Source organism: Oncorhynchus gorbuscha, linkage group LG24, assembly GCF_021184085.1.
Source record: "Oncorhynchus gorbuscha isolate QuinsamMale2020 ecotype Even-year linkage group LG24, OgorEven_v1.0, whole genome shotgun sequence".
In the NCBI taxonomy this organism is placed as follows: Eukaryota; Metazoa; Chordata; class Actinopteri; order Salmoniformes; family Salmonidae; genus Oncorhynchus; species Oncorhynchus gorbuscha.
Genome location: NC_060196.1, coordinates 58,203,410 through 58,231,401, shown reverse-complemented (window position 1 = coordinate 58,231,401; position 27,992 = coordinate 58,203,410). Strand labels below are relative to the sequence as shown.

The window sequence follows — 27,992 nt, the reverse complement described above, 5'->3', positions numbered from 1 at the left end:
AGGATAAAATGCATTATTTCACACTGGCATTGTTTCTTCTTCTACTGGACAATTGGCTGGCATCAATTTTATTTATCTGCTTTTCCCCCAAAAAAATGCATTGGACAAAAGCCGGTTATTAACGGCTAAAGTTAACCCTGGCATATTACCTATCAAGAATCCAATCAAATTTTATTGGTCACATACACATGGTTAGCAGATAGTGCGAGTGTAGCGAAATGCAGCGAAATGCTTGTGGTTCTAGTTCCGACCATGCAGTAATATCTAACAAGTAATCTAATCAATTTCACAACTACCGTTTGCACAAGTGTAAAGGAATGAATAAGAATATGTACATATAAATATAATGGATGAGCGATGGCCGAACGGCAAGATGCAATAGATGGTATAGAGGACAGTATATACATATGAGATGGTATAGAGGACAGTATATACATATGAGATGGTATAGAGGACAGTATATACATATGAGATGGTATAGAGGACAGTATATACATATGAGATGGTATAGAGTACAGTATATACATATGAGATGGTATAGAGGACAGTATATACATATGAGATGGTATAGAGTACAGTATATACATATGAGATGGTATAGAGGACAGTATATACATATGAGATGGTATAGAGGACAGTATATACATATGAGATGGTATAGAGGACAGTATATACATATGAGATGGTATAGAGGACAGTATATACATATGAGATGGTATAGAGGACAGTATATACATATGAGATGGTATAGAGGACAGTATATACATATGAGATGGTATAGAGGACAGTATATACATATGAGATGGTATAGAGTACAGTATATACATATGAGATGGTATCGAGTACAGTATATACATATGAGATGGTATAGAGGACAGTATATACATATGAGATGGTATAGAGGACAGTATATACATATGAGATGGTATAGAGGACAGTATATACATATGAGATGGTATAGAGGACAGTATATACATATGAGATGGTATAGAGGACAGTATATACATATGAGATGGTATAGAGGACAGTATATACATATGAGATGGTATAGAGGACAGTATATACATATGAGATGGTATAGAGGACAGTATATACATATGAGATGGTATAGAGGACAGTATATACATATGAGATGGTATAGAGGACAGTATATACATATGAGATGGTATAGAGGACAGTATATACATATGAGATGGTATAGAGGACAGTATATACATATGAGATGGTATAGAGGACAGTATATACATATGAGATGGTATAGAGGACAGTATATACATATGAGATGGTATAGAGTACAGTATATACATATGAGATGGTATAGAGGACAGTATATACATATGAGATGGTATAGAGGACAGTATATACATATGAGATGGTATAGAGTACAGTATATACATATGAGATGGTATAGAGGACAGTATATACATATGAGATGGTATAGAGTACAGTATATACATATGAGATGGTATAGAGGACAGTATATACATATGAGATGGTATAGAGGACAGTATATACATATGAGATGGTATAGAGGACAGTATATACATATGAGATGGTATAGAGTACAGTATATACATATGAGATGGTATAGAGGACAGTATATACATATGAGATGGTATAGAGGACAGTATATACATATGAGATGGTATAGAGGACAGTATATACATATGAGATGGTATAGAGGACAGTATATACATATGAGATGGTATAGAGGACAGTATATACATATGAGATGGTATAGAGGACAGTATATACATATGAGATGAGTAATGTAGGGTATATAAACATTATATAAAGTGGCATTGTTTAAAGTGACTAGTGATACATTTAGTACATCCAATTTTTATTATTAAAGTGGCTAGAGATTTGAGCCAGTATTTTGACAGCAGCCACTCAATGTTAGTGATGGCTGTTTGACAGTTTGATGGCCTTGAGATAGAAGCTGTTTTTCAGTCTCTCGGTCCCAGCTTTGATGCACCTGTACTGACCTCGCCTTCTGGATGGTAGCGGGGTGAACCGGCAGTGCCTCGGGTCGTTGTTGTCCTTGATTATCTTTTTGGCCTTCCTGTGACATCGGTGGTGTAGGTGTCCAGGTCAGGTAGTTTGCCCCCAGTGATGCATTGTGCACACCTCACTACCCTCTGGAGAGCCTTACGGTTGTGGGCGGAGCAGTTGCCGTACCAGGTGTTGATACAGCCCGACAGGATGCTCTCGATTGTGCACCTGTAGAAGTTGAGTGTTTTTGGTGACAAGCCAAATCAAGGTAAGATCCAAGTGCAGACAGTGTTGAGGTAACAATGTTTATTGTAACCACAGGGGCAAGCAAACTACAGGTCAAGGCAGGCAGGTGTCGAATATCCACAGGTGGAGCAAAGGTACAGGACGGCAGGCATACTCCAGGTCAGGCGAAGAACAGTCAAAACCTAGGAGGACAAGAAAACGCGAGACTAGGGACAACCAGGCGCTGGGACAACCAGGCGCTGGGACAACCAGGCGCTGGGACAACCCACTAGTAGGCTTGAACTGGCACCAGACAGACAGAAACCACAGATAGGTATAAGTACCCAGGGGATAATGGCCGACACCTGGAGGGGGGTGGAGACAAGCACAAGCACAGGTGTAACAGATCAGGGCGTGACGATACCTATGTTTTAAGGACATACCTGTGCAGTGTTGAGGTACTGTAGCGTGAGCTGAGAGGCAGTGTCCAGGAGCAGGAACTGGAAACCAGCTGAGGTGATACAGGGAACATCTCCAGGCTCATTGGAGATGGGTAAGAGATGTAGGATACATGAGGATGAAAATGAGAAGAACAGAAGTATTTAGAGAGGAATATAGAAATTTGAAAGAATATTTGGTAGACTTTCATTATGAAAACACTTTAAAACAGAGAAATTATATTCACAAATGTAACCTTAACACAAAAACAACACAGGTAAAATAGTCATAGTAAAATACGAATGGCAAGAAATGAAGAGAGTTTGTGTTAGTATACACGACTGATCAAAAGTTAGAACACTCATTCAAGGTTTTACATTGTAGAATAATAGTGAAGACCTCAGAACTACTAATCATGTAGTAACCTAAAAAAGTGTTAAACAAATCAAAATATATTTGTGATTTGAGATTCGTCATCTCTCCCATGTCTTATTCAACTAGTATGTTTTTAAAGTGTAAGGATAATAATTCAGCTATAGTTGTTCTGAAATGTTTGCCAACATTTTACTCCCTCCTCTATGTTTAATATAACACATACATTAATTAGTCATTTCGGTTACCTATCCTGACTTGAAGTTTGTTCTATAGAAAGTATTTGACTCTAGCCACAAAATTACCGAAATTAGAAGGGGGGTTCTGGCAGTGGGGAGATTTTCAGCAGGACACCTGTACAACCCAACATCCAGATCATCACGCTAAATGTGTAGACAGTCTGTGTTCTGCTCCAAATGTGTTAGAAGTAATAATGCATGGTAATATGGGCATTACAGATTCATTTGTAAGTAGCCTAGTGGTTAGAGCGTTGGGCCAGTAACCGAAAGGTTGCTGGATTGGATCCTCGAGTTGACAAGGTAAAAATATGTCGCTCTGCTCCTGAACAAGGTGTTCGCTGTTCCCCGGTAGGCAGTCTTTGTAATTAAGAATTTGTTCTTAACTGACTTGCCAAGTTAAATAAAATAAAAAAAACTTGCATGTCATATTTTAAAGTTACTTTAGTAGGATTGTGAAATGGACTGATCCTGCACATGTAGAAAGCTAGACATGTGGCCACATGGTTGTACACCCGGGTCCATGATCTCAGGGCTCGACTCCATTCAAATACTCATGGAGGTTCTTGCATTGTAACTGCACGCACAGCGTCATCTTCTGCTAAGGACAAGAAGAAGAAGCGGGAGATGATTGGTAGTTGCTCCTCCTCTAGCATAGCTCCACTCATGACGTAAGTCTGATGTATAGAACATTAGCTAGCTAATACAAGGTTGAAAGTGTTTTCACAGGATTTTGCAGTTTAAACAAGCATTTACATTTTTTTGTAAAAACTATCAAGGAGAATGTTTTACCTGAGGGTTATCAGAAATGGCCTAAATAATTCCTAGAAATCTACAAAGTCCCAACAAATTCAGCATCTTCCAAGTTAACAAAAAGGTTATTGACGCCATGTTGGATGGCCACGTGATTCAGACCTCCACAAGGGGAGCCTTCAGATTGGAGCAAGTGCTTTTGCCGCACTCAACATCACAGTGAAATATAAATGTTGTATTTTTTTAACTTAAATAGAGACAAACAATTATTTTGTTAATATACACAGTTGTAAACATTATGTATGTTGAGGCAAATTCACTGTCATTGTTGACAAAAGGGTAGAAAGGAGAAAAGCAACCAAACATGTTCGAAAGAAAAATATTTTAATCACACAAATCACACTTGAAAATCTCCGCAGACAAACATCAGACATCAGTATTCAACCCTCATTCCAAATGCTGCAGCTGCAATCTATCTGATGCAGTAAAGGCAAACCATTGAAATGCTTAGCACCCCGGAGCGACTATCCTAAGCCTCATTACAAGTAACGAAGAGCAAGGAATAGCATACCAATTGTGCTTTCTCCAATAAGAACTCAAGTTTGCATTACATAGATCAAACACATTCTTGTTTACAGACAAAAGAGAGGAGAGGAGGAGAATATTGATGGCGGTCCAAGGGAATGAGGAAGCATCTCGATCTCTTCTCAGGAGTCTTCTTTCTCCTGATATCTGAATTCAGAAATTAAATCATAACATATCCAGTCACAAATTAACATGTGGACTACACAAAGTTTGTGGGGTAAAGTGCTTGTCATAGTGTGTTGCAGAACAACATAAAATGGAATAGATTGTATGAATCTGTTGGTGAGAACAGGCTCAGAATAGATTGATGAATCTGGTGGTGAGAACAGGCCCAGAATAGATTGTATGAATCTGGTGGTGAGAACAGGCTCAGAATAGATTGATGAATCTGGTGGTCAGAACAGGCCCAGAATAGATTGTATGAATCTGGTGGTGAGAACAGGCTCAGAATAGATTGATGAATCTGGTGGTGAGAACAGGCTCAGAATAGATTGATGAATCTGGTGGTGAGAACAGGCTCAGAATAGCCTTGGTGAATTGGTTAGGATTAGGGTTAGTGAGAGGTACCTGCAGTGTATACAGGTGAAGAAGACCGTCTGTCCTTCATCTGCAGATCTCATTTGTCTGGTGTGATAAACCATCCCTTCTTTATTGCAGCGAGAGCAGCGTCTGTCAATCTAGAATGCAAGAGTTTGAGGAGGTTATAGACGGAACATACATTGATATATGGGGTCGGTAGCCTAGTGGTTAGAGCGTTGGACTAGTAACCGGAAGGTTGCAAGTTCAAATCCCGACCTGACAAGGTGCAAATCTGTCGTTCTGCCTCTGAACAGGCAGTTAACCCACTGAAAATAAGAATTTGTTCTTAACTGACTTGCCTAGTTAAATAAAGGTAAAATAAAAAATATATAACCGTAGTATTATTACACAGTTACGTTGTGTAGATTTCTAGAGGTTACTGACAGAACATAGCCTAAATGGAGTTTCTCGAGTATTGATAAAGTATACCATTACCCTGTCACTCCATGTTTCAATTTGATTTCTCTACTTTTAAAAATGGGACCATTGATCATTTCATGAATAGGATTAATTCCTACCACAGCCCCCTTGAGTTCCGAGTCCTCCTCTTCCACAGCAACAGAGGACGCTTCGAGAGGATTAAAGACAACAGAAGACCTGATCTCTTGACCTGAAAATTCTGAAAACGACGACACAAAAACACAGTTACATCGTGGGTCACATACTTATGAAAATATAAGATTGATAAAGGAAACTGTCTGGTGTCAGATGTGTGTGTGCTCTAGCCAACTCCATTGCTCATCCTGGTCAAGCCTGCTTGGCATGATGATTTTGATTTTATTTAACCACGCAGGTCAATTAAGAACAAAGTCTTAGTTGCACCAGTATTTCGACTTGCACATCACCATCTGCTCATCTATCACTCCAGTGTTAATTTACTAAATTGTAATTACTTCACTACTATGGCCTTCTTTATTGCCTTACTTCCTCACGCAATTTCACACACTGTATATAGACTTTATTTTTTTTCTATTGTGTTATTGACTACACATATTTATTCCATGTGTAACTCTGTGTTGTTGTTTTTGTCGCACTGCTTTGCTTTATCTTGGCCAGGTCGCCGTTGTAAATGAGAACTTGTTCTCAACTAGCTTACCTGCATAAATAAAGGTGAAATAAAATAAATAAATAAAAATGTACACGGACGTCTACACCGGCCAAACCCGGACGACGCTGGGCCAATTGTGCGCCGCCCTATGGGACTCCCAATCACGGCCGGTTGTGATACAGCCTGGAACCAAACTGGGGTCTGTTGTGACGCCTCGAGCACTGAGATGCAGTGCCTTAGACTGCTGCGCCACTCGGGAGTCCCCGATGTGACAAGCAATTGGCATGAAAGCACAAACAGACTGGTAAGCCCCCTTTGGATAACTATTCTGTCTGTTAGTAGGCTACAACATGATTTATAACAGGGACATCTGACTGATGACAACAACACAGGCCATCCTCACCGCTGACAGGTAAACTGAATGCACAGCGGGGACAGGAGACTGTGTTCTGCAGCCCAGGTAGAGGCAGTACGTTCCCACACTCAGGACAGAAGTTGGGATCTCCACTGAAACACGACATCACTGGCTATGGGGAGGGGAAAGTATTTCAGCGAACATTGTCAGCAACCTTTTGTGGGTTTGGCCATAAGATACAGCCAGGTTAGTTAGTCACGTTGCTTGCTAGCTGGCTGGCCATTATTTAGCCAGTCAACACGTGTTTAACTAATACTATACTTATTTAAAACAATAAAATGTGTACACATCGCTAGCTGTCAAACATAAACGTTTCCCGATACCAGTTTCAGCGCACTTCCCAATCTCACCTTCCTTGTAAACCTCGATGTTTTAGAGAACGTTTCTCCGACGTGTTTCCGAAGCCAAATGTCGCAGGTCATTCAACGCATGCGCACAGTCGCACGTTGATTGCGTTTTTACCGAAACGACAGCTCTCATTTTGCAAACGCTCCAGCTACATTTCTTCACAACGAATAAGGTAAACAATGCTCACTAGGAATATGTATTTATTGTCTGTACAATACATTTTCCATATGTTGCACATCGTGTAGAATAGCTAGGTAGAAATGTCGTCAAGCCTAAAATGTTAGCTAGCTAAACCAGCCAACTCATGAGTCGTGTTTGCTAACTAACGTTACTCATGTTGACACACGTGATAAGCTAACAGCCCAAATGAATAGCGTTAGTTACGAGTACATTTACTTATTTAATTCCACAACTTGTCATAAATAGAAGTGAAGATGGCATGAAATTAAAACTTGTTTTTCCTCTCTCATCATTATCAGCATCACCGCCACACAGTTGAGCATCAAATGAAAGATTTGGCCGCGTGACGTTAGCTACACAGATTTGCAGGTGCAGCGAAATGTTTGTTTCTCGCTCCAACAGCGCAATAAAACAAAAACAAATACACACATCCTAAAACATATCAGAACGAGCTATATCAGAGTCCGGAAAATAGATATGTTTTATATATAGATATATATGATGTGTTTATATATATACACACATAGGGGCTCCCGAGTGGCGCAGCGGTCTAAGGCACTGCATCTCAGTGCAAGAGGCGTCACTACAGTACCTGGTTCCGGCCGTCCCATAGGACGGCGCACAATTGGCCCAGCGTTGTCCGTGTTTGGCCAGGGTAGGCCGTCATTGTAAATAGGAATTTAACTGGCTTGCCTAGTTAAATAAAACTCTATCTCTCTAATAAATATATATATATAAAAATAAAGGGAACACTAAAATAACACATCCTAGATCTGAATGAATGAAATATTCTTATTAAATACTTTTCTTTACATAGTTGAATGTGCTGACAACAAAATCACACAAATTATCAATGGAAATCAAATTTATGAACCCATGGAGGTCTGGATTTGGAATCACACTCAAAATTAATGTGGAAAACCACACTACAGGCTGATCCAACTTTGATGTAATGTCCTTAAAACAAGTCTAAATGAGGCTCAGTAGTGTGTGTGGCCTCCACGTGTCTGTATGACCTCCCTACAACGCCTGGGCATGCTCCTGATGAGGTGGCGGATGGTCTCCTGAGGGATCTCCTCCCAGACCTGGACTAAAGCATCCAACTCCTGGACAGTCTGTGGTGCAGCGTTGGTGGATGGAGCGAGACATGATGTCCCAGATGTGCTCAATTGGATTCAGGTCTGGGGAACGGGCGGGCCAGTCCATAGCATTAATGCCTTCCTCTTGGCAGTAACTGCTGACACACTCCAGCCACACGAGGTCTAGCATTGTCTTGCATTAGGAGGAACCCAGGGCCAACCGCACCAGCATATTGTCTCACAAGGGGTCTGAGGATCTCATCCCGGTACCTAATGGCAGTCAGACTACCTCTGGCGAGCACATGGAGGGCTGTGCGGCCCCCCAAAGAAATGCCACCCCACACCATGACTGACCCACTGCCAAACCGGTCATGCTGGAGGATGTTGCAGGCAGCAGAACGTTCTCCACGGTGTCTCCAGACTCTGTCACGTCTGTCACGTGCTCAGTGTGAACCTGCTTTCATCTGTGAAGAGCACAGGGCGCCAGTGGCGAATTTCCCAATCTTGGTGTTCTCTGGCAAATGCCAAACGTCCTGCACGGTGTTGGGCTGTAAGCCCAACCCCACCTGTGGACGTCGGGCCCTCATACCACCTTCATGGAGTCTGTTTCTGACCGTTTGAGCAGACACATGCACATTTGCGGCCTGATGGAGGTCATTTTGCAGGGCTCTGGCAGTGCTCCTCCTGCTCCTCCCTGCACAAAGGTGGAGGTAGCGGTCCTGCTGCTGGGTTGTTGCCCTCCTACGGCCTCCTCCACGTCTCCTGATGTACTGGCCTGTCTCCTGCTAGAGCCCCCATGCTCTGGACACTACGCAGCCAGACACAGGAAACCTTCTTGCCACAGCTCGCATTGATGTGCCATCCTGGATGAGCTGCACTACCAGAGCCACTTGTGTGGGTTGTAGACTCCGTCTCATGATACCACTAGAGTGAAAGCACCGCCAGCATTCAAAAGTGACCAAAATATCAGCCAGGAAGCATAGGAACTGAGAAGTGGTCTGTGGTCACCACCTGCAGAACCACTCCTTTATTGGGGGTGTTGTGCTAATTGCCTATAATTTCCACCTGTTGTCTATTCCATTTGCACAACAGCATGTGAAATGTATTGTCAATCAGTGTTGCTTCCTAAGTGGACAGTTTGATTTCACAGAAGTGTGATTGACTTGGAGTTACATTGTCTTGTGTTCCCATATTATTTTTTATTTTATTTTATTTTGAGCAGTGTGTATATACATACACACACACACACACACACACACACACACACACACACACACACACACACACACACACACACACACACACACACACACACACACACACACACACACACACACACACAGTGGGGCAAAAAAGTATTTAGTCAGCCACCAATTGTGCAAGTTCTCCCACTTAAAAAGATGAGAGGCCTGTAATTTTCATCATGGGTACACTTCAACTATGACAGACAAAGTTGGGAAAAAAAATCCAGAAAATCACATTGTAGGATTTTTTAATGAATTTATTTGCAAATTATGGGATGATTTTTGCAAATGTATATAAATCAGAAATATAGTATTTACATAAATATTCAGACCCTTTGCTATGGGACTGGAAATTGAACTCAAGCGCAGTGGTCTGCATCTCAGTGCTAGAAGCTTCACTACAGACCTTTGTTCGATTCCAGGCTGTATCACAACCGGCTGTGATTGGGAGTCCCATAGGGCGGCGGAGAATTGGCCCAGCGTCGTCCGGGTTAGGGTTTTTCCGGGGTAGGCCGTCATTGTAAATAAGAATTTGTTCTTTAACTGACTTGCCAAGTTACATAAAGGTTAAATAAAATTCCATTGATCATCCTTGAGATGTTTCTACAACTTTATTGCAGTCCACCTGTGGTAAATTCAATTCATGATTGGACATGATTTTGGAAAGGCACACACCTGTCTATATAAGGTCACACAATTGACAGTGCCTGTCAGATCAAAAACCAGCCATGAGGTTGAAGGAATTGTCCGTAGAGCTCCGAGACCGGATCGTGTCAAGGCACAGATCTGGGGAAGGGTACCATTTTTTTTGCAGCATTTGAAGGTCCCTAAGAACACAGTGGCCTCAAATTCTTAAATGGAAGAAGTTTAGAACCACCAAGACACCGAGCTGGCCGCCCGGCCTAACTGAGCAAGAACCCGATGGTCACTGACAGAGCTCCAATGTTCCTCTGTGGAGATGAGAGAACCTTCCAGAAGGACAACCACCTCTGCAGCACTCCACCAATCAAATTTTATTTGTCACATACACATGGTTAGCAGATGTTAATGCGAGTGTAGCGAAATGCTTGTGCTTCTAGTTCCGACAATGCAGTAATAACCAACAAGTAATCTAGCTAACAATACCAAAACTACTACCTTATAGACACAAGTGTAAGGGGATAAAGAATATGTACATAAAGATATGAGTGGGTGATGGTACAGAGCGGCATAGGCAAGATACAGTAGATGGTATTGAGTGCAGTATATACATATGAGATGAGTATGTAAACAAAGTGGCATAGTTTAAAGTGGCTAGTGATACATGTATTACATAAAGATGCAGTAGATGATATAGAGTACAGTATATACATATACATATGAGATGAATAATGTAGGGTATGTAAACATTATATTAGGTAGTATTGTTTAAAGTGGCTAGTGATATATTTTACATCATTTCCCATCAATTCCCATTATTAAAGTGGTTGGAGTCGAGTCAGTGTGTTGGCAGCAGCCACTCAATGTTAGTGGTGGCTGTTTAACAGTCTGATGGCCTTGAGATAGAAGCTGTTGTTCAGTCTCTCGGTCCCAGCTTTGATGCACCTGTACTGACCTCGCCTTCTGGATGATAGCGGGGTGAACCGGCAGTGCCTCAGGTCGTTGTTGTCCTTGATTATCTTTTTGGCCTTCCTGTGACATCGGTGGTGTAGGTGTCCAGGTCAGGTAGTTTGCCCCCGGTGATGCGTTGTGCAGACCTCACTACCCTCTGGAGAGCCTTACGGTTGTGGGCGGAGCAGTTGCCGTACCAGGCGGTGATACAGCCCGACAGGATGCTCTCGATTGTGCATCTGTAGAAGTTGAGTGCTTTTGGTGACAAGTCGAATTTCTTCAGCCTCCTGAGGTTGAAGAGGCGCTGCTGCGCCTTCTTCACGATGCTGTCTGTGTGGGTGGACCAATTCAGTTTGTCTGTGATGTGTACGCCGAGGAACTTAAAACGTACTACCCTCTCCACTACTGTTCCATCAATGTGGATAGGGGGGTGTTCCCTCTGCTGTTTCCTGAAGTCCACAATCATCTCCTTAGTTTTGTTGACGTTGAGTGTGAGGTTATTTTCCTGACACCACACTCCGAGGGCCCTCACCTCCTCCCTGTAGGCCGTCTCGTCGTTGTTGGTAATCAAGCCTACCACTGTTGTGTCGTCCGCAAACTTGATGATTGAGTTGGAGGCGTCCGTGGCCACGCAGTCGTGGGTGAACAGGGAGTACAGGAGAGGGCTCAGAACGCACCCTTGTGGGGCCCCAGTGTTGAGGCTCAGCGGGGTGGAAATGTTGTTGCCTACCCTCACCACCTGGGGGGCGGCCCGTCAGGAAGTCCAGTACCCAGTTGCACAGGGCGGGGTCGAGACCCAGGGTCTCGAGCTTGATGACGAGCTTGGAGGGCACTATGGTGTTAAATGCCGAGCTGTAGTCGATTCTCACATAGGTATTCCTCTTGTCCAGATGGGTTAGGGCAGTGTGCAGTGTGGTTGAGATTGCATAGTCTGTGGACCTATTTGGGCGGTAAGCAAATTGGAGTGGGTCTAGGGTGTCAGGTAGGGTGGAGGCCATTATGGTAGAGTGGCCAGACGGAGGCCACTCCTCAGTAAAAAGCACATGACAGCCCACATGGAGTTTGCCAAAAGGCCCCTAAAGGACTCTCAGACCATGAGAAAAAAGATTCTCTGGTCTGATGAAACCAACATTGAACTCTTTGGCCTGAATGCCAAGCGTCACATCTGGAAGAATCTTGGCACCATCCCTACGGTGAAGCATGGTGGTGGCACCATCCCTACAGTGAAGCATGGTGGTGGCACCATCCCTACAGAGAAGCAAGGTGGTGGCAGCATCATGCTGTGGGGATGTTTTTCAGTGGCAGGGACTGGGAGACGAGTCGGGATCGAGGGAAAGATGAACGGAGCAAAGTACAGAGAGATCCTTGATGAAAACCTGCTCCAGAGCGCTCAGGACCTCAGACCGGGGTGAAGGTTCACCTTCCAACAGGACAACAACCCTAAGGACACAGACAAGACAATGCAGGAGTGGCTTTGTGACAAGTCTCTGAATGTTCTGGAGTGGCCCAGCCAAAGCCTGGACTTGAACCCGATCGAACATCTCTGGAGAGACCTGAATGTTGCTGTGCAGCAACGCTCTGCATCCAACCTGACAGAGCTTGAGAGGATCTGCAGAGAAGAATGGGAGAAACTTTCCAAATACAGGTGTGTCAAGCTTGTAGTGTCATACCCAAGAAGACTGAAGGCTGTAATCACTGCCTACGGTGCTTCAACAAAGTACTGAGTAAAGGGTCTGAATACTTACGTAAATCTGATATTTCAGTTTATTTTTAATTTCTTAAACCTGTTTTTGCCTTGTCATTATATGGGGTATTGTGTGTTGATTGATGAGGGCGGAAAAAACAATTAAATACATTTTCGAATTAGTCTGTAACGTAACAAAATGTGGAATAAGTCATGGGGTCTGAATACTTTCCGAAGGCACTGTAGGTTGAAAGTGTCTCCTTGTACTGACAGGTTGATGGGATGTGCTTATGACTATTTCTCTGTCTGTCTGTCTTGTCTTGTCTGTTTCCCACCTACCTACCAGGATGACTGAGCAGGATGTGGAGAATGAGCTCTTGGACTACGAGGAGGATGATGTGGTGGGAGATCTATCAGGAGGGGATATTCTGTCCATTAAAAAGGAGCGTGTGAAGGGCTCCTATGTGTCCATCCATTCGTCTGGGTTTAGAGACTTCCTGTTGAAGCCTGAGCTGCTGAGGGCGATAGTGGACTGTGGCTTTGAGCATCCCTCTGAGGGTGAGTTGTATAGGTTATTACCAGGGGCACCACATCAGAGGTCACAGATCTGGGTCGTATTCATTAGTGCACACTAGAGGTCGACCGACTATGATTTTTCAACGCAGATACCGATTATTGGAGGACCAAAAAAGCCAATACCGATTAATCGGACAATTTTATTTTTTTATGTATTTGTAATAATGACAAATACAACAATACTGAATGAACACTTATTTTAACTTAATATAATACATCAATAAAAATCTATTTGGCTTCAAATAAATAATGAAACATGTTCAATTTGGTTTAAATAATGCAAAAACAGAAGTAAAAGTGCAATATGTGCCATGTAAAAAAGCTAACATTTGAGTTCCTTGCTCAGAACATGAGAACATATGAAAGCTGGTGGTTCCTTTTAACACGAGTCTTCAATATTCCCAGGTAAGAAGTTTTAGGTTGTAGTTATTATAGGAATTATAGGACTATTTCTCTCAATACCATTTATATTTCATTAACCTTTGACTATTGGATGTTCTTATAGGAACTAGAGTATTGCCAGTGTAACAGTATAGCTTCCGTCCCTCTCCTCGCCCCTACCTGGGCTCAACCAGGAACACATCGACAACAGCCACACTCGAAGCAGCGTTACCCATGCAGAGCAAGGGGAATAACTACTCCAAGTCTCAGAGCGAGTGACGTTTGAAACGCTATTAGCGCGCACCCCGCTAACTAGCTAGCCATTTCACATTGGTTACACCAGCCATGAGGCTGATAGGCTTGAAGTCATAAACGGCGCTGTGCTTGCGAAGAGATGCTGGCAAAACACACGAAAGTGCTGTTTGAATGAACGCTTACGAGCCTGTTGCTGCCTACCATCGCTCAGTTAGACTGCTCTATCAAATCATAGACTTAATTATAACATAATAACACACAGAAATATGACCCTTTGGTCATTAATGTGGTCGAATCCGGAAACGATCATTTCGAAAACAAAACGTTTATTTCAGTGAAATATGGAACCGTTCCGTATTTTATCTAACGGGTGGCATCCCGAAGTCTAAATATTCCTGTTACATTGCACAACCTTCAATGTTATGTCATAATTATGTACAATTCTGGCAAATTAGTTCTCAATGAGCCAGGCTGCCCAAACTGTTGCATATACAATGACATATACAAATGACACAATTTCACCTGGTTAATATTGCCTGCTAACCTGGAGTTCTTTTAGCTAAATATACAGGTTTAAAAATATATACTTCTGTGTATTGATTTTAAGAAAGCCATTGGTGTTTATGGTTAGGTACAGTCGTCCAACGATTGTGTTTTTTTTTCTCGCAAAATGCTTTTTTGTTAAATCATCCCCCAGCGTTGCATCGATTATATGCAACGCAGGACACGCTAGATAAACTAGTAATATCATCAACCATGTGTAGTTATAACTAGTGATTATGATTGATTGTTTTTTATAAGATAAGTTTAATGCTAGCTAGCAACTTACCTTGGCTTCTACTGCATTCGCGTAACAGGCAGGCTCCTCATGGAGTGCAATGAGAGGCTGCTGGTTGGAGCGTTGGACTAGTTAACTGTAAGGTTGCAAGATTGGATCCCCCGAGCTGACAAGGTGAAAATCTGTCGTTCTGCCCCTGAACAAGGCAGTTAACCCACCGTTCCTAGGCAGTCATTGAAAATAATAATGTGTTCTTAACTGACTTGTCTAGTTCAATAAAGGTGTAAAAAAAAAAATACTGATTTCCAATTGTGATGAAAACTTGAAATCGGTCCTAATTAAATGCCCATTCCGATTAATCGGTCGACCTCTAGTGCACACTGTAGCAAAATGGTTTGCAACGGAAAACGCTTCACACGAAACTGAGGGTTTCTTATTGGTCATGTAGTTCAGGTAGGTCCCTTTTCTGTTTCGGCCTGTTTGGTTCCTAGTGAACATCCTCAAGACAAAGTGCCACGATTAATCATGTCGAAGTATCAACTTTCAAACTATAAACAGGAAGTAACAGCGTCATGATTTGGTACATTGTGTTTTTGATTTAGTTGGTTCTGAAGTAATTACTATTAAAATGGTAATAAATTGTATATTCATTCCTAATTTTGTACAACTATTTTCCTTTCAGTTCAACATGAATGCATCCCTCAGGCCATCCTGGGTATGGATGTGCTGTGCCAGGCTAAGTCCGGTATGGGCAAGACGGCCGTGTTTGTCCTGGCCACCCTACAGCAGCTGGAGCCTGTCACTGGACAAGTAATCTCACTCTCTGTCTCACCCTCCCTCCTGCTCTCTCTCACTCTCCCTTTCTCTCTCTCTCTCCGCCTCCTTCAGTCTGTCACTCCGTTGTCACTCTGGACTGTTTATAGAGCTCGCGTTGTTGTCGTGGTCTTGGTCCATCAGTCTGTGAAGTACTAAGCTTTCTAATGCATTAAACTACCCGCCCTGACCACCCTTCTCTCTCTCTCCTCCTCCGTCAGTCTGTGAAGTACTAAGCTTTCTAATGCATTAAACTACCCGCCCTGACCACCCTTCTCTCTCTCTCTCCTCCTCCGTCAGTCTGTGAAGTACTAAGCTTTCTAATGCATTAAAATACCCGCCCTGACCACCCTTCTCTCTCTCCTCCTCCGTCAGTCTGTGAAGTACTAAGCTTTCTAATGCATTAAACTACCCGCCTTGACCACCCTTCTCTCTCTGTTTAGGTGTCCGTGCTGGTGATGTGTCACACCCGAGAGCTGGCGTTTCAGATCAGCAAAGAGTACGAGAGATTCTCCAAATACATGCCGACTATCAAGGTACACAAATGACCACCCGGTCCCTCTTTAACCTCCAGTCTGGATAATAACTACACAGTTCAGTTCTTCCCTCGCTGGTTTTTCCTCCCCATCTCTCCCACCAGGTGGCAGTGTTCTTCGGTGGCCTGTCCATAAAGAAGGACGAAGAGGTGTTGAAGAAGGAGTGTCCCCATGTGGTGGTGGGGACGCCGGGGCGAACCCTGGCTCTGATCCGCAACAAGACACTCAACCTGCGACACGTCAAACACTTCATCCTGGACGAGTGTGACAAAATGTTGGAACAACTCGGTGAGTCTGAATCGTTGAAGATTGGACAGCACACCACTATAGATGAATTAATCTACTCGTATTTACATTCTAGGAGATCTAACATAATTTACAACCCCTCCCCCCAAAACAAAACCCCTCCCTTTCTCCCTCAGACATGCGCAGAGACGTCCAGGAGATACTCCGTCTGACCCCCCATGAGAAACAGGTCATGATGTTCAGCGCCACCCTGAGCAAAGAGATTCGCCCCGTCTGCCGAAAGTTCATGCAAGATGTAAATACACCTCCTCTCCTCTTGCGTCCACCACGCCTCTCCTTCCTCCACAACCTCCACCTATCCCCCTTGATCTGCCTTGCCTGGTGGGTAATGGGGGTGGAGGAGTTACCCCCCCCTCCCACCCTGAGTCTGATATGAGATAGATACAGCGCTGTCTTTCTATACGCCAAACAGTCTCACCTCCTATAAGGGAAGTGACAGCCCCACTGACATAGGAAGGCCTTAGTTCTATGAGGAAGGCCTTAGTTCTATGAGGAAGGCCTTAGTTCTATGAGGAAGGCCTTAGTTCTATGAGGATGGCCTTAGTTCTATGAGGAAGGCCTTAGTTCTATGAGGATGGCCTTAGTTCTATGAGGATGGCCTTAGTTCTATCAGGATGGCCTTAGTTCTATCAGGATGGCCTTAGTTCTATCAGGATGGCCTTAGTTCTATCAGGATGGCCTTAGTTCTATCAGGATGGCCTTAGTTCTATCAGGATGGCCTTAGTTCTATCAGGATGGCCTTAGTTCTATGAGGATGGCCTTAGTTCTATGAGGAAGGCCTTAGTTCTATGAGGAAGGCCTTAGTTCTATGAGGAAGGCCTTAGTTCTATGAGGAAGGCCTTAGTTCTATGCGGAAGGCCTTAGTTCTATGCGGAAGGCCTTAGTTCTATGCGGATGGCCTATGCTAGGTCACTAACTCGGCACACTAACACCTTACACTAGTAGTGTACTGCCTCACCTTACACCAGAATGGCATGTGTTAATGGAGTCTCCTTTATAGACTAGCTTGTGCTGTTCTTCTTCGTGAAGTTTAACACGGTCATCCAGGTGGAAATAGGTCCGGTTTTAAGTCTGTACGTTACGAATCTGACCTCTCTGATGTCACTATGCTGACCTCCCTGATGTCACTATGCTGATGTCACTATGCTGACCAGCCTGATGTCACTATGCTGACCTCCCTGATGTCACTATGCTGATGTCACTATGCTGACCAGCCTGATGTCACTATGCTGACCAGCCTGATGTCACTATGCTGACCAGCCTGATGTCACTATGCTGACCAGCCTGATGTCACTATGCTGACCAGCCTGATGTCACTATGCTGACCAGCCTGATGTCACTGTGGTGACCAGCCTGATGTCACTATGCTGACCTTCCTGATGTCACAATGCTGACCTCCCTGATGTCACAATGCTGACCTCCCTGATGTCACAATGCTGACCTCCCTGATGTCACTATGCTGACCTCCCTGATGTCACTATGCTGACCTCCCTGATGTCACTATGCTGATGTCACTATGCTGACCAGCCTGATGTCACTATGCTGACCTCCCTGATGTCACTATGCTGATGTCACTATGCTGACCTCCCTGATGTCACTATGCTGATGTCACAATGCTGACCTCCCCGATGTCACAATGCTGACCTCCCTGATGTCACTATGCTGACCTCCCTGATGTCACTATGCTGACCTCCCTGATGTCACTATGCTGACCAGCCTGATGTCACTATGCTGACCAGCCTGATGTCACTATGCTGACCAGCCTGATGTCACTATGCTGACCAGCCTGATGTCACTGTGGTGACCAGCCTGATGTCACTATGCTGACCAGCCTGATCTCACTGTGGTGACCAGCCTGATGTCACTATGCTGACCTCCCTGATGTCACTATGCTGACCAGCCTGATGTCACTGTGGTGACCAGCCTGATGTCACTATGCTGACCAGCCTGATCTCACTGTGGTGACCAGCCTGATGTCACTATGCTGACCAGCCTGATGTCACTATGCTGACCAGCCTGATGTCACTGTGGTGACCAGCCTGATGTCACTGTGGTGACCAGCCTGATCTCACTGTGGTGACCAGCCTGATGTCACTATGCTGACCAGCCTGATGTCACTATGCTGACCAGCCTGATGTCACTGTGCTGACCAGCCTGATGTCACTATGCTGACCAGCCTGATGTCACTATGCTGACCAGCCTGATGTCACTGTGGTGACCAGCCTGATGTCACTATGCTGACCTCCCTGATGTCACTATGCTGACCAGCCTGATGTCACTGTGGTGACCAGCCTGATGTCACTATGCTGACCAGCCTGATCTCACTGTGGTGACCAGCCTGATGTCACTATGCTGACCAGCCTGATGTCACTATGCTGACCAGCCTGATGTCACTATGCTGACCAGCCTGATGTCACTATGCTGACCAGCCTGATCTCACTGTGGTGACCAGCCTGATGTCACTATGCTGACCAGCCTGATGTCACTATGCTGACCAGCCTGATGTCACTGTGCTGACCAGCCTGATGTCACTATGCTGACCAGCCTGATGTCACTATGCTGACCAGCCTGATGTCACTATGCTGACCAGCCTGATGTCACTATGCTGACCAGCCTGTGCAGCTTTCGTTCCAAAAGCACGTTAAATAATATTGTAATCTAGCCAAGCAAAAACCATTTGTCTCGATTTAACCTTTCTATTTATTAAGGAAACTGTTTTCCCAGGTTTGCATGAGTGTGTACGCTCTGCTCTAAGCCGCTCGTAAATCACCCCCCACCCCCCCGGTTCACTGCCGTCTGTGAGAGAGAGAATCTAGACGGTACACTTTTGTCTCCTGTTACCATGAATCTAGACTGTACACAGAGCTGTCTCGTGTTACCATGAATCTAGACTGTACACAGAGCTGTCTCGTGTTACCATGAATCTAGACTGTACACAGAGCTGTCTCGTGTTACCATGAATCTAGACTGTACACAGAGCTGTCTCGTGTTACCATGAATCTAGACTGTACACAGAGCTGTCTCGTGTTACCATGAATCTAGACTGTACACAGAGCTGTCTCGTGTTACCATGAATCTAGACTGTACACAGAGCTGTCTCGTGTTACCATGAATCTAGACTGTACACAGAGCTGTCTCGTGTTACCATGAATCTAGACTGTACACAGAGCTGTCTCGTGTTACCATGAATCTAGACTGTACACAGAGCTGTCTCGTGTTACCATGAATCTAGACTGTACACAGAGCTGTCTCGTGTTACCATGAATCTAGACTGTACACAGAGCTGTCTCGTGTTACCATGAATCTAGACTGTACACAGAGCTGTCTCGTGTTACCATTAATCTAGACTGTACACAGAGCTGTCTCGTGTTACCATGAATCTAGACTGTACACAGAGCTGTCTCGTGTTACCATGAATCTAGACTGTACACAGAGCTGTCTCGTGTTACCATGAATCTAGACTGTACACAGAGCTGTCTCGTGTTACCATGAATCTAGACTGTACACAGAGCTGTCTCGTGTTACCATGAATCTAGACTGTACACAGAGCTGTCTCGTGTTACCATGAATCTAGACTGTACACAGAGCTGTCTCGTGTTACCATGAATCTAGACTGTACACGGAGCTGTCTCGTGTTACCATGAATCTAGACTGTACACAGAGCTGTCTCGTGTTACCATGAATCTAGACTGTACACGGAGCTGTCTCGTGTTACCATGAATCTAGACTGTACACGGAGCTGTCTCCTGTTACCATGAATCTAGACTGTACACGGAGCTGTCTCGTGTTACCATGAATCTAGACTGTACACGGAGCTGTCTCGTGTTACCATGAATCTAGACTGTACACGGAGCTGTCTCGTGTTACCATGAATCTAGACTGTACACAGAGCTGTCTCGTGTTACCATGAATCTAGACTGTACACAGAGCTGTCTCGTGTTACCATGAATCTAGACTGTACACAGAGCTGTCTCGTGTTACCATGAATCTAGACTGTACACAGAGCTGTCTCGTGTTACCATGAATCTAGACTGTACACAGAGCTGTCTCGTGTTACCATGAATCTAGACTGTACACAGAGCTGTCTCGTGTTACCATGAATCTAGACTGTACACAGAGCTGTCTCGTGTTACCATGAATCTAGACTGTACACAGAGCTGTCTCGTGTTACAGGTAATAATAGACTATGAACAGAAGAGAATCCAGCTCCCTAAAACCCTTCGACCTGGTAACAGGGAGACTGGGATTGAGAGGACACACTGAGTGAATGTTAGATGACAGTGTTGAGAGGACACACTGAGTGAATGTTAGATGACAGTGTTGAGAGGACACACTGAGTGAATGTTAGATGACAGTGTTGAGAGGACACACTGAGTGAATGCTAGATGACAGTGTTGAGAGGACACACTGAGTGAATGTTAGATGACAGTGTTGAGAGGACACACTGAGTGAATGTTAGATGACAGTGTTGAGAGGACACACTGAGTGAATGTTAGATGACAGTGTTGAGAGGACACACTGAGTGAATGTTAGATGACAGTGTTGAAGGACACACTGAGTGAATGTTAGATGACAGTGTTGAGAGGACACACTGAGTGAATGTTAGATGACAGTGTTGAGAGGACACACTGAGTGAATGTTAGATGACAGTGTTGAGAGGGCACACTGAGTGAATGTTAGATGACAGTGTTGAGAGGACACACTGAGTGAATGTTAGATGACAGTGTTGAGAGGACACACTGAGTGAATGCTAGATGACAGTGTTGAGAGGACACACTGAGTGAATGCTAGATGACAGTGTTGAGAGGACACACTGAGTGAATGTTAGATGACAGTGTTGAGAGGACACACTGAGTGAATGTTAGATGACAGTGTTGAGAGGACACACTGAGTGAATGTTAGATGACAGTGTTGAGAGGACACACTGAGTGAATGTTAGATGACAGTGTTGAGAGGACACACTGAGTGAATGTTAGATGACAGTGTTGAGAGGACACACTGAGTGAATGTTAGATGACAGCCATAATAAACTTGAGGATCATTTATATTCGATGTAATTGGATTGATGAGTTGGTCATCTGTGATGTACAGCCTCACAGTCAATAAAGTCCCTGATTTGATCGTGTGGATCATCTAATTGACAGACTGTTTCCTCATTGTTTAGTGAGACGGCAGGGTAGCCTAGAGCGTTGGACTAGTAACTGAAAGGTTGCAAGTTCAAATCCCCGAGCTGACAAGGTACAAATCTGTCGTTCTGCCCCTGAACAGGCAGTTAACCCTCTGTTCCCAGGCTGTCATTGAAAATAAGAATTTGTTCTTAACTGACTTGTCTAGTTAAATAAAGGTTAAAAAAAGACACAGCTGCTGCCGGGGAGACTGAGTCAAAGTGGCGTGAAGACGAGTGTGTTGTGAAGATGAATCGATCTCACGTCCATTGGAGCAGCCATAGTAATTCCAACGAGGGCCAGGCTTTTTGTTTTCATGGACATTTACAGCATTAATGTATTACTTGTGGTTATGGTTTACAATAACTTGCAATTTCATCTATGGCTTTTCGGTTGACTTTTTAATTTTTTTTTGCACGTGTTGTGTTGGATAGTAGTGACTAGTGAGGGTGAGCGATGTCTGACTGTCTGTTGCATCAGTATGTGAATTGGTGTCCTGTGTGCGTGCGCTCGCCTGTCTGTCTGGCTGTTTGTCTGGGGGTGTGTCTGGGGGTGTGGGGGTGTCTGGGGGTGTGTGTGTGTGTGTGCGTGCGCTCGCCTGTCTGGCTGGCTGTTTGTCTGGGGGTGTGTGGGGCGGTGTGTGTGTGCGTGCGCTCGCCTGTTTGTCTGGGGGTGTGTCTGGGGGTGTGTGTGTCTGGGGGTGTGTGTGTGTGTGTGTGTGTGTGTGTGTGTGTGTGTGTGTGTGTGTGTGTGTGTGTGTGTGTGTGTGTGTGTGTGTGTGTGTGTGTGTGTGTGTGTGTGTGTGTGTGTCAACTTCAAACCTTTGTCCCTCTAACTCCCCATCCCGTCTCTCTCTATTTCCCTGAATGTCATCATGTCTCTCTGATTCACCTCTTCCTGGTCACTTTAACCACTGCTCTCTGGGAACCTTTCACTTCCTGGTCACTTTAACCACTGCTCTCTGGGAACCTTTCACTTCCTGGTCACTTTAACCACTGCTCTCTGGGAACCTTTCACTTCCTGGTCACTTTCCCGTCCCTCTCCTGAACGTGTATCAATCTACCGTATTACTATATGTACATACAACTCCTCTGTCCCTCACAAACCTGGACCAACCATTCAAAACCCTTCACAACACGTGAAATACTCTGTCAACCCCCTCCCCCCTGTTAACTCTCCTCAAACATCACCCTTTCGTCCTACCAACCCAACCCCCCCGTTAACTCTCCTCACGCTTCTTCCTGATTCGCCAACCTTCCCTCCACACGCCACACGCCTCACCCCTCTCCAACCCTCCTTCCCTAACCCTGTCCCACCCCTTGCTTGCTCCACCCAGCCGATGGAAATCTTTGTTGATGATGAGACCAAGCTGACTCTCCACGGGCTGCAGCAGTACTACGTCAAACTGAAGGACAACGAGAAGAACAGGAAGCTCTTTGATCTCCTCGACGTGCTGGAATTCAACCAGGTACTGGAATTAATTATGATGTTCAACCAGGTACTGGAATTAATTATGATGTTCAACCAGGTACTGGAATTAATTATGATGTTCAACCAGGTACTGGAATTAATTATGATGTTCAACCAGGTACTGGAATTAATTATGATGTTCAACCAGGTACTGGAATTAATTATGATGTTCAACCAGGTACTGGAATTAATTATGATGTTCAACCAGGTACTGGAATTAATTATGATGTTACACCAGGTACTGGAATTAATTATGATGTTCCACAGAGGCACATGGTACCAGAAACAGGAACAAAGTAATTGCTAGCTGGGCAAGTGTTTGTATGCAAATAGTGTGTAGTCAATGTCTTAGTTCAACCAGGTACTGGAATTAATTATGATGTTCAACCAGGTACTGGAATTAATTATGATGTTCAACCAGGTACTGGAATTAATTATGATGTTCAACCAGGTACTGGAATTAATTATGATGTTCAACCAGGTACTGGAATTAATTATGATGTTCAACCAGGTACTGGAATTAATTATGATGTTCAACCAGGTACTGGAATTAATTATGATGTTCCACAGAGGCACATGGTACCAGAAACAGGAACAAAGTAATTGCTAGCTGGGCAAGTGTTTGTATGCAAATAGTGTGTAGTCAATGTCTTAGTTCAACCAGGTACTGGAATTAATTATGATGTTACACCAGGTACTGGAATTAATTATGATGTTCCACAGAGGCACATGGTACCAGAAACAGGAACAAAGTAATTGCTAGCTGGGCAAGTGTTTGTATGCAAATAGTGTGTAGTCAATGTCTTAGTTCAACCAGGTACTGGAATGAATTATGATGTTACACCAGGTACTGGAATTAATTATGATGTTCCACAGAGGCACATGGCACCAGAAACAGGAACAAAGTAATTAAATAATAGTGTGTAGTCAATGTCTTAGTTCAACCAGGTACTGTGTTTCATGTTCCACTGTGGTACATAACAGGGAAATTCAGGGGAAACAAAAACGCTGACTAGACAAAGTCAAATTTTGAATATAGAAATGCAAATGACTGTAGTGGTGGTGTTTCCACCTGGTGTGAAGTCCGTGCAGCGCTGTGTTGGTCTGGCCCAGTGTGTGTATGTGTGTAGTGATATTATAGGTGGGGATCTTTGTGAAGTCTGTGCAGCTCTGGTTTGGCCCAGTGTGTGTAGTGATATTGTGTGTTGTTATAGGTGGTGATCTTTGTGAAGTCCGTGCAGCGCTGTGTGGCTCTGGCCCAGCTTTTGGTTGAGCAGAACTTCCCGGCTATTGCCATCCACCGTGGGATGCCTCAGGAAGAACGGTGCGTAGATAGTTGGTGTGTGTGGTTCTGTTTTTTTGTCTGTATTATATTGAACATGAATACTAGTAAGTGATTGATCTGGCTTGGTCATTTACCCATCTCTTTTTCTAAACTTTCTCCCCAGTCTCTCTCGTTACCAACAGTTTAAAGATTTTCAGAGACGTATCCTGGTGGCCACCAACCTGTTTGGCAGAGGGATGGACATCGAGAGGGTCAACATCGCCTTCAACTACGACATGCCGGAGGACTCTGACACGTATCTGCACAGGGCAAGTCCCGTAGACTATTAGAGACTGTCCCGTAGACTATTAGAGACTGTCCCGTAGACTATTAGAGACTGTCCCGTCGACTATGAGACTGTCCCGTCGACTATGAGACTGTCCCGTCGACTATGAGACTGTCCCGTCGACTATGAGACTGTCCCGTAGACTATGAGACTGTCCCGTAGACTATGAGACTGTCCCGTAGACTATGAGACTGTCCCGTAGACTATGAGACTGTCCCGTAGACTATGAGACTGTCCCGTAGACTATTAGAGACTGTCCCGTCGACTATGAGACTGTCCCGTCGACTATGAGACTGTCCCGTCGACTATGAGACTGTCCCGTCGACTATGAGACTGTCCCGTCGACTATGAGACTGTCCCGTCGACTATGAGACTGTCCCGTCGACTATGAGACTGTCCCGTCGACTATGAGACTGTCCCGTCGACTATGAGACTGTCCCGTCGACTATGAGACTGTCCCGTCGACTATGAGACTGTCCCGTCGACTATGAGACTGTCCCGTCGACTATGAGACTGTCCCGTCGACTATGAGACTGTCCCGTCGACTATGAGACTGTCCCGTCGACTATGAGACTGTCCCGTCGACTATGAGACTGTCCCGTCGACTATGAGACTGTCCCGTCGACTATGAGACTGTCCCGTCGACTATGAGACTGTCCCGTCGACTATGAGACTGTCCCGTCGACTATGAGACTGTCCCGTCGACTATGAGACTGTCCCGTCGACTATGAGACTGTCCCGTCGACTATGAGACTGTCCCGTCGACTATGAGACTGTCCCGTCGACTATGAGACTGACTCGACTATGAGACTGTCCCGTCGACTATGAGACTGTCCCGTCGACTATGAGACTGTCCCGTCGACTATGAGACTGACTCGACTATGAGAGGTGAGACTGTCCGTCGACTATGAGACTGTCCCGTCGACTATGAGGTTGTCCCGTCGACTATGAGGTTGTCCCGTCGACTATGAGGTTGTCCCGTCGACTATGAGGTTGTCCCGTCGACTATGAGGTTGTCCCGTAGACTATGAGGTTGTCCCGTAGACTATGAGGTTGTCCCGTAGACTATGAGGTTGTCCCGTAGACTATGAGGTTGTCCCGTAGACTATTGGAGGTTGTCCCGTCGACTATGAGGTTGTCCCGTAGACTATTGGAGGTTGTCCCGTCGACTATTGGAGGTTGTCCCGTCGACTATTGGAGGTTGTCCCGTCGACTATTGGAGACTGTCCCGTCGACTATTGGAGACTGTCCCGTAGACTATTGGAGACTGTCCCGTAGACTATTGGAGACTGTCCCGTAGACTATTGGAGACTGTCCCGTAGACTATTGGAGACTGTCCCGTAGACTATTGGAGACTGTCCCGTAGACTATTAGAGACTGTCTACTATTCATGACGTGATGTTGAGTAATTCTGAGCCTCGCCTTGCTCAGCTGTACCCCTTCAAACACGCTAATACAGGTTGTTTTGTTAAAGACCTCTCATTTGTCTTACCGGTAGCAGCATCATCATAAGTTTACTTGGTTATAAAGCCCTTTTTTAAGTTGTTTGTGCGCGTCTTACTCCTCAGGTTGCCAGGGCGGGCAGGTTTGGCACCAAAGGCCTGGCCATCACATTTGTGTCTGATGAGACGGATGCCCGTACTCTTAACGACGTCCAGGACCGATTCGAGGTGAACATCAGTGAGCTGCCCGACGAGATAGACATCTCATCTTACAGTAAGCGCTGCTTAGTTCCAATTAGCCTCGGTTATCAGTGACTTTAGAGTATTTTACTCTGCAAGTTAGATTTTTTTTTTTTTTTTTTACCTTGTCCGCTCGGGGATTCGATCCAGCAACCTTTCGGGTTACTGACCCAACGCTCTAACCACTAGGCTACCTGCCGCGGTAATGTTGCTTATTAGGAAATGGTTTGTGTTGGAAACATCTGTATTTTTTATCAGTGGATTATAGATGATGATCAAGTGATGTGTTTTTTGTTTTTTTTGTTTTTTGCTTTAACTTGTTCTGTTTTACTTCCTGTCTTCTCAGTTGAACCAACCCGGTAAAGAAGACCAGATCTATTACCCAGCAGACATTGCGACCTTATATTTGACCTTTTTAACACTGATAACTAAAGGTCAAATCAACTATTATCCAATCAAACAGTACAATACAGTAAGAATGATTTATTTTAAATCTGCTGGCATTCATTCCCTATCCCCCCTCTTACAATGAATAAATTAGGACTACTGTGGAATAGCGCCTTCTGTGGATAGAAACGTTGGGTTACATTGTCAGGCCTTTTCCCATGCCATTTGTTTACTGATGTTCAATATTGTTTGTTTGTATTTATCTAGACTAGGTAGCTGTCACTGAATATTTGAGTTATTATTATTTTTTTCATTTTTATTTATTTGGATTGTGAATGCTCCATTTTTATAGCCTGTGAAAATAGTCAACCAGTTACCAAGAGGTAGTTCCCAGTGTTGAAGGACAAGAAGGACGTTACATGGAAGGACTTGAAGAGAGACTCTAAACAAGCGCCGTTCTGCGCTCAAATGTGGATTCATAAATATGTTTGACTCTATACAGACTTGCTGCTTCTTCTTGTCTCAACAGCTAATCTTGTCCTGTCATTGCTCTGTCTTGAGGTGTATGCCACAGTCGGGAAAATATACCGATGGACAAACAACTACCTGCCAAGGCTTACACTGCCTGAATGTAGAAACAGCCTCATCTGCCTGGCATGACAGATCACTGACTGCTACACATTAGATCAGACTGTCATGGAGACTGCTACACATTAGATCAGACTGTCATGGAGACTGCTACACATTAGATCAGACTGTCACGGAGACTGATATGGAGACTGCTACACATTAGATCAGACTGTCACGGAGACTGATATGGAGACTGCTACACATTAGATCAGACTGTCATGGAGACTGATACACATTAGATCAGACTGTCATGGAGACTGATATGGAGACTGCTACACATTAGATCACTGTCACGGAGACTGATATGGAGACTGCTACACATTAGATCAGACTGTCACGGAGAGTGATACACATTCGATCACTGTCACAGACTGATATGGAGACTGCTACACATTAGATCAGACTGTCACGGAGACTGATACACACAAGGTAAAGTACAGTAGCTCTTATAGCCTAAAGCAGAAATGTCACCAGAGAGATTGGTGCAGTGTGGGGCTGTTCGTACACTTGCTTTCAGCACAGTGTGTTACAAGAATCACCCTCATCGTTTCTAGATGTAAACTTGGTTTGCAATTCATGGCAGGTACTCTGCTCAGTGGTGTTAAAGCACTTTAGGCCAGCAGACGCTCAAT

General features: G+C 44.4%; 2 protein-coding genes across 3 annotated transcripts; one reads left to right on the top strand and one right to left on the bottom strand.

Annotated features, from left to right (window-relative positions):
* Positions 1-4,386: 4,386 nt before the first annotated feature.
* On the bottom strand, positions 4,387-7,158 carry polr1h (RNA polymerase I subunit H). The gene is made up of 5 exons (XM_046326305.1): positions 6,997-7,158; positions 6,635-6,758; positions 5,702-5,802; positions 5,172-5,281; positions 4,387-4,751 (listed from the first exon to the last, which is right to left on the bottom strand). Exons 1-5 carry the CDS (start codon positions 7,066-7,068, stop codon positions 4,727-4,729), a joined length of 432 nt encoding a protein of 143 aa, XP_046182261.1. The 5' UTR covers positions 7,069-7,158; the 3' UTR covers positions 4,387-4,726.
* Positions 7,020-27,227, top strand: ddx39b (DEAD (Asp-Glu-Ala-Asp) box polypeptide 39B). Of its 2 annotated transcripts, none has more exons than XM_046326304.1 (11): positions 7,020-7,166; positions 13,118-13,329; positions 15,444-15,571; positions 16,018-16,110; positions 16,215-16,398; positions 16,533-16,651; positions 22,918-23,049; positions 24,266-24,375; positions 24,500-24,644; positions 26,230-26,377; positions 26,690-27,227. In XM_046326304.1, the coding sequence occupies exons 2-11, from the start codon at positions 13,119-13,121 to the stop codon at positions 26,704-26,706; spliced, it is 1,287 nt and encodes a 428-aa protein (XP_046182260.1). In that variant the 5' UTR covers positions 7,020-7,166; position 13,118; the 3' UTR covers positions 26,707-27,227. The 2 variants fall into 2 exon arrangements, with proteins under 2 accessions (XP_046182260.1, XP_046182259.1); XM_046326303.1 differs by having other exon boundaries at positions 24,266-24,390.
* The last annotated feature ends 765 nt before the right edge of the window (positions 27,228-27,992 follow it).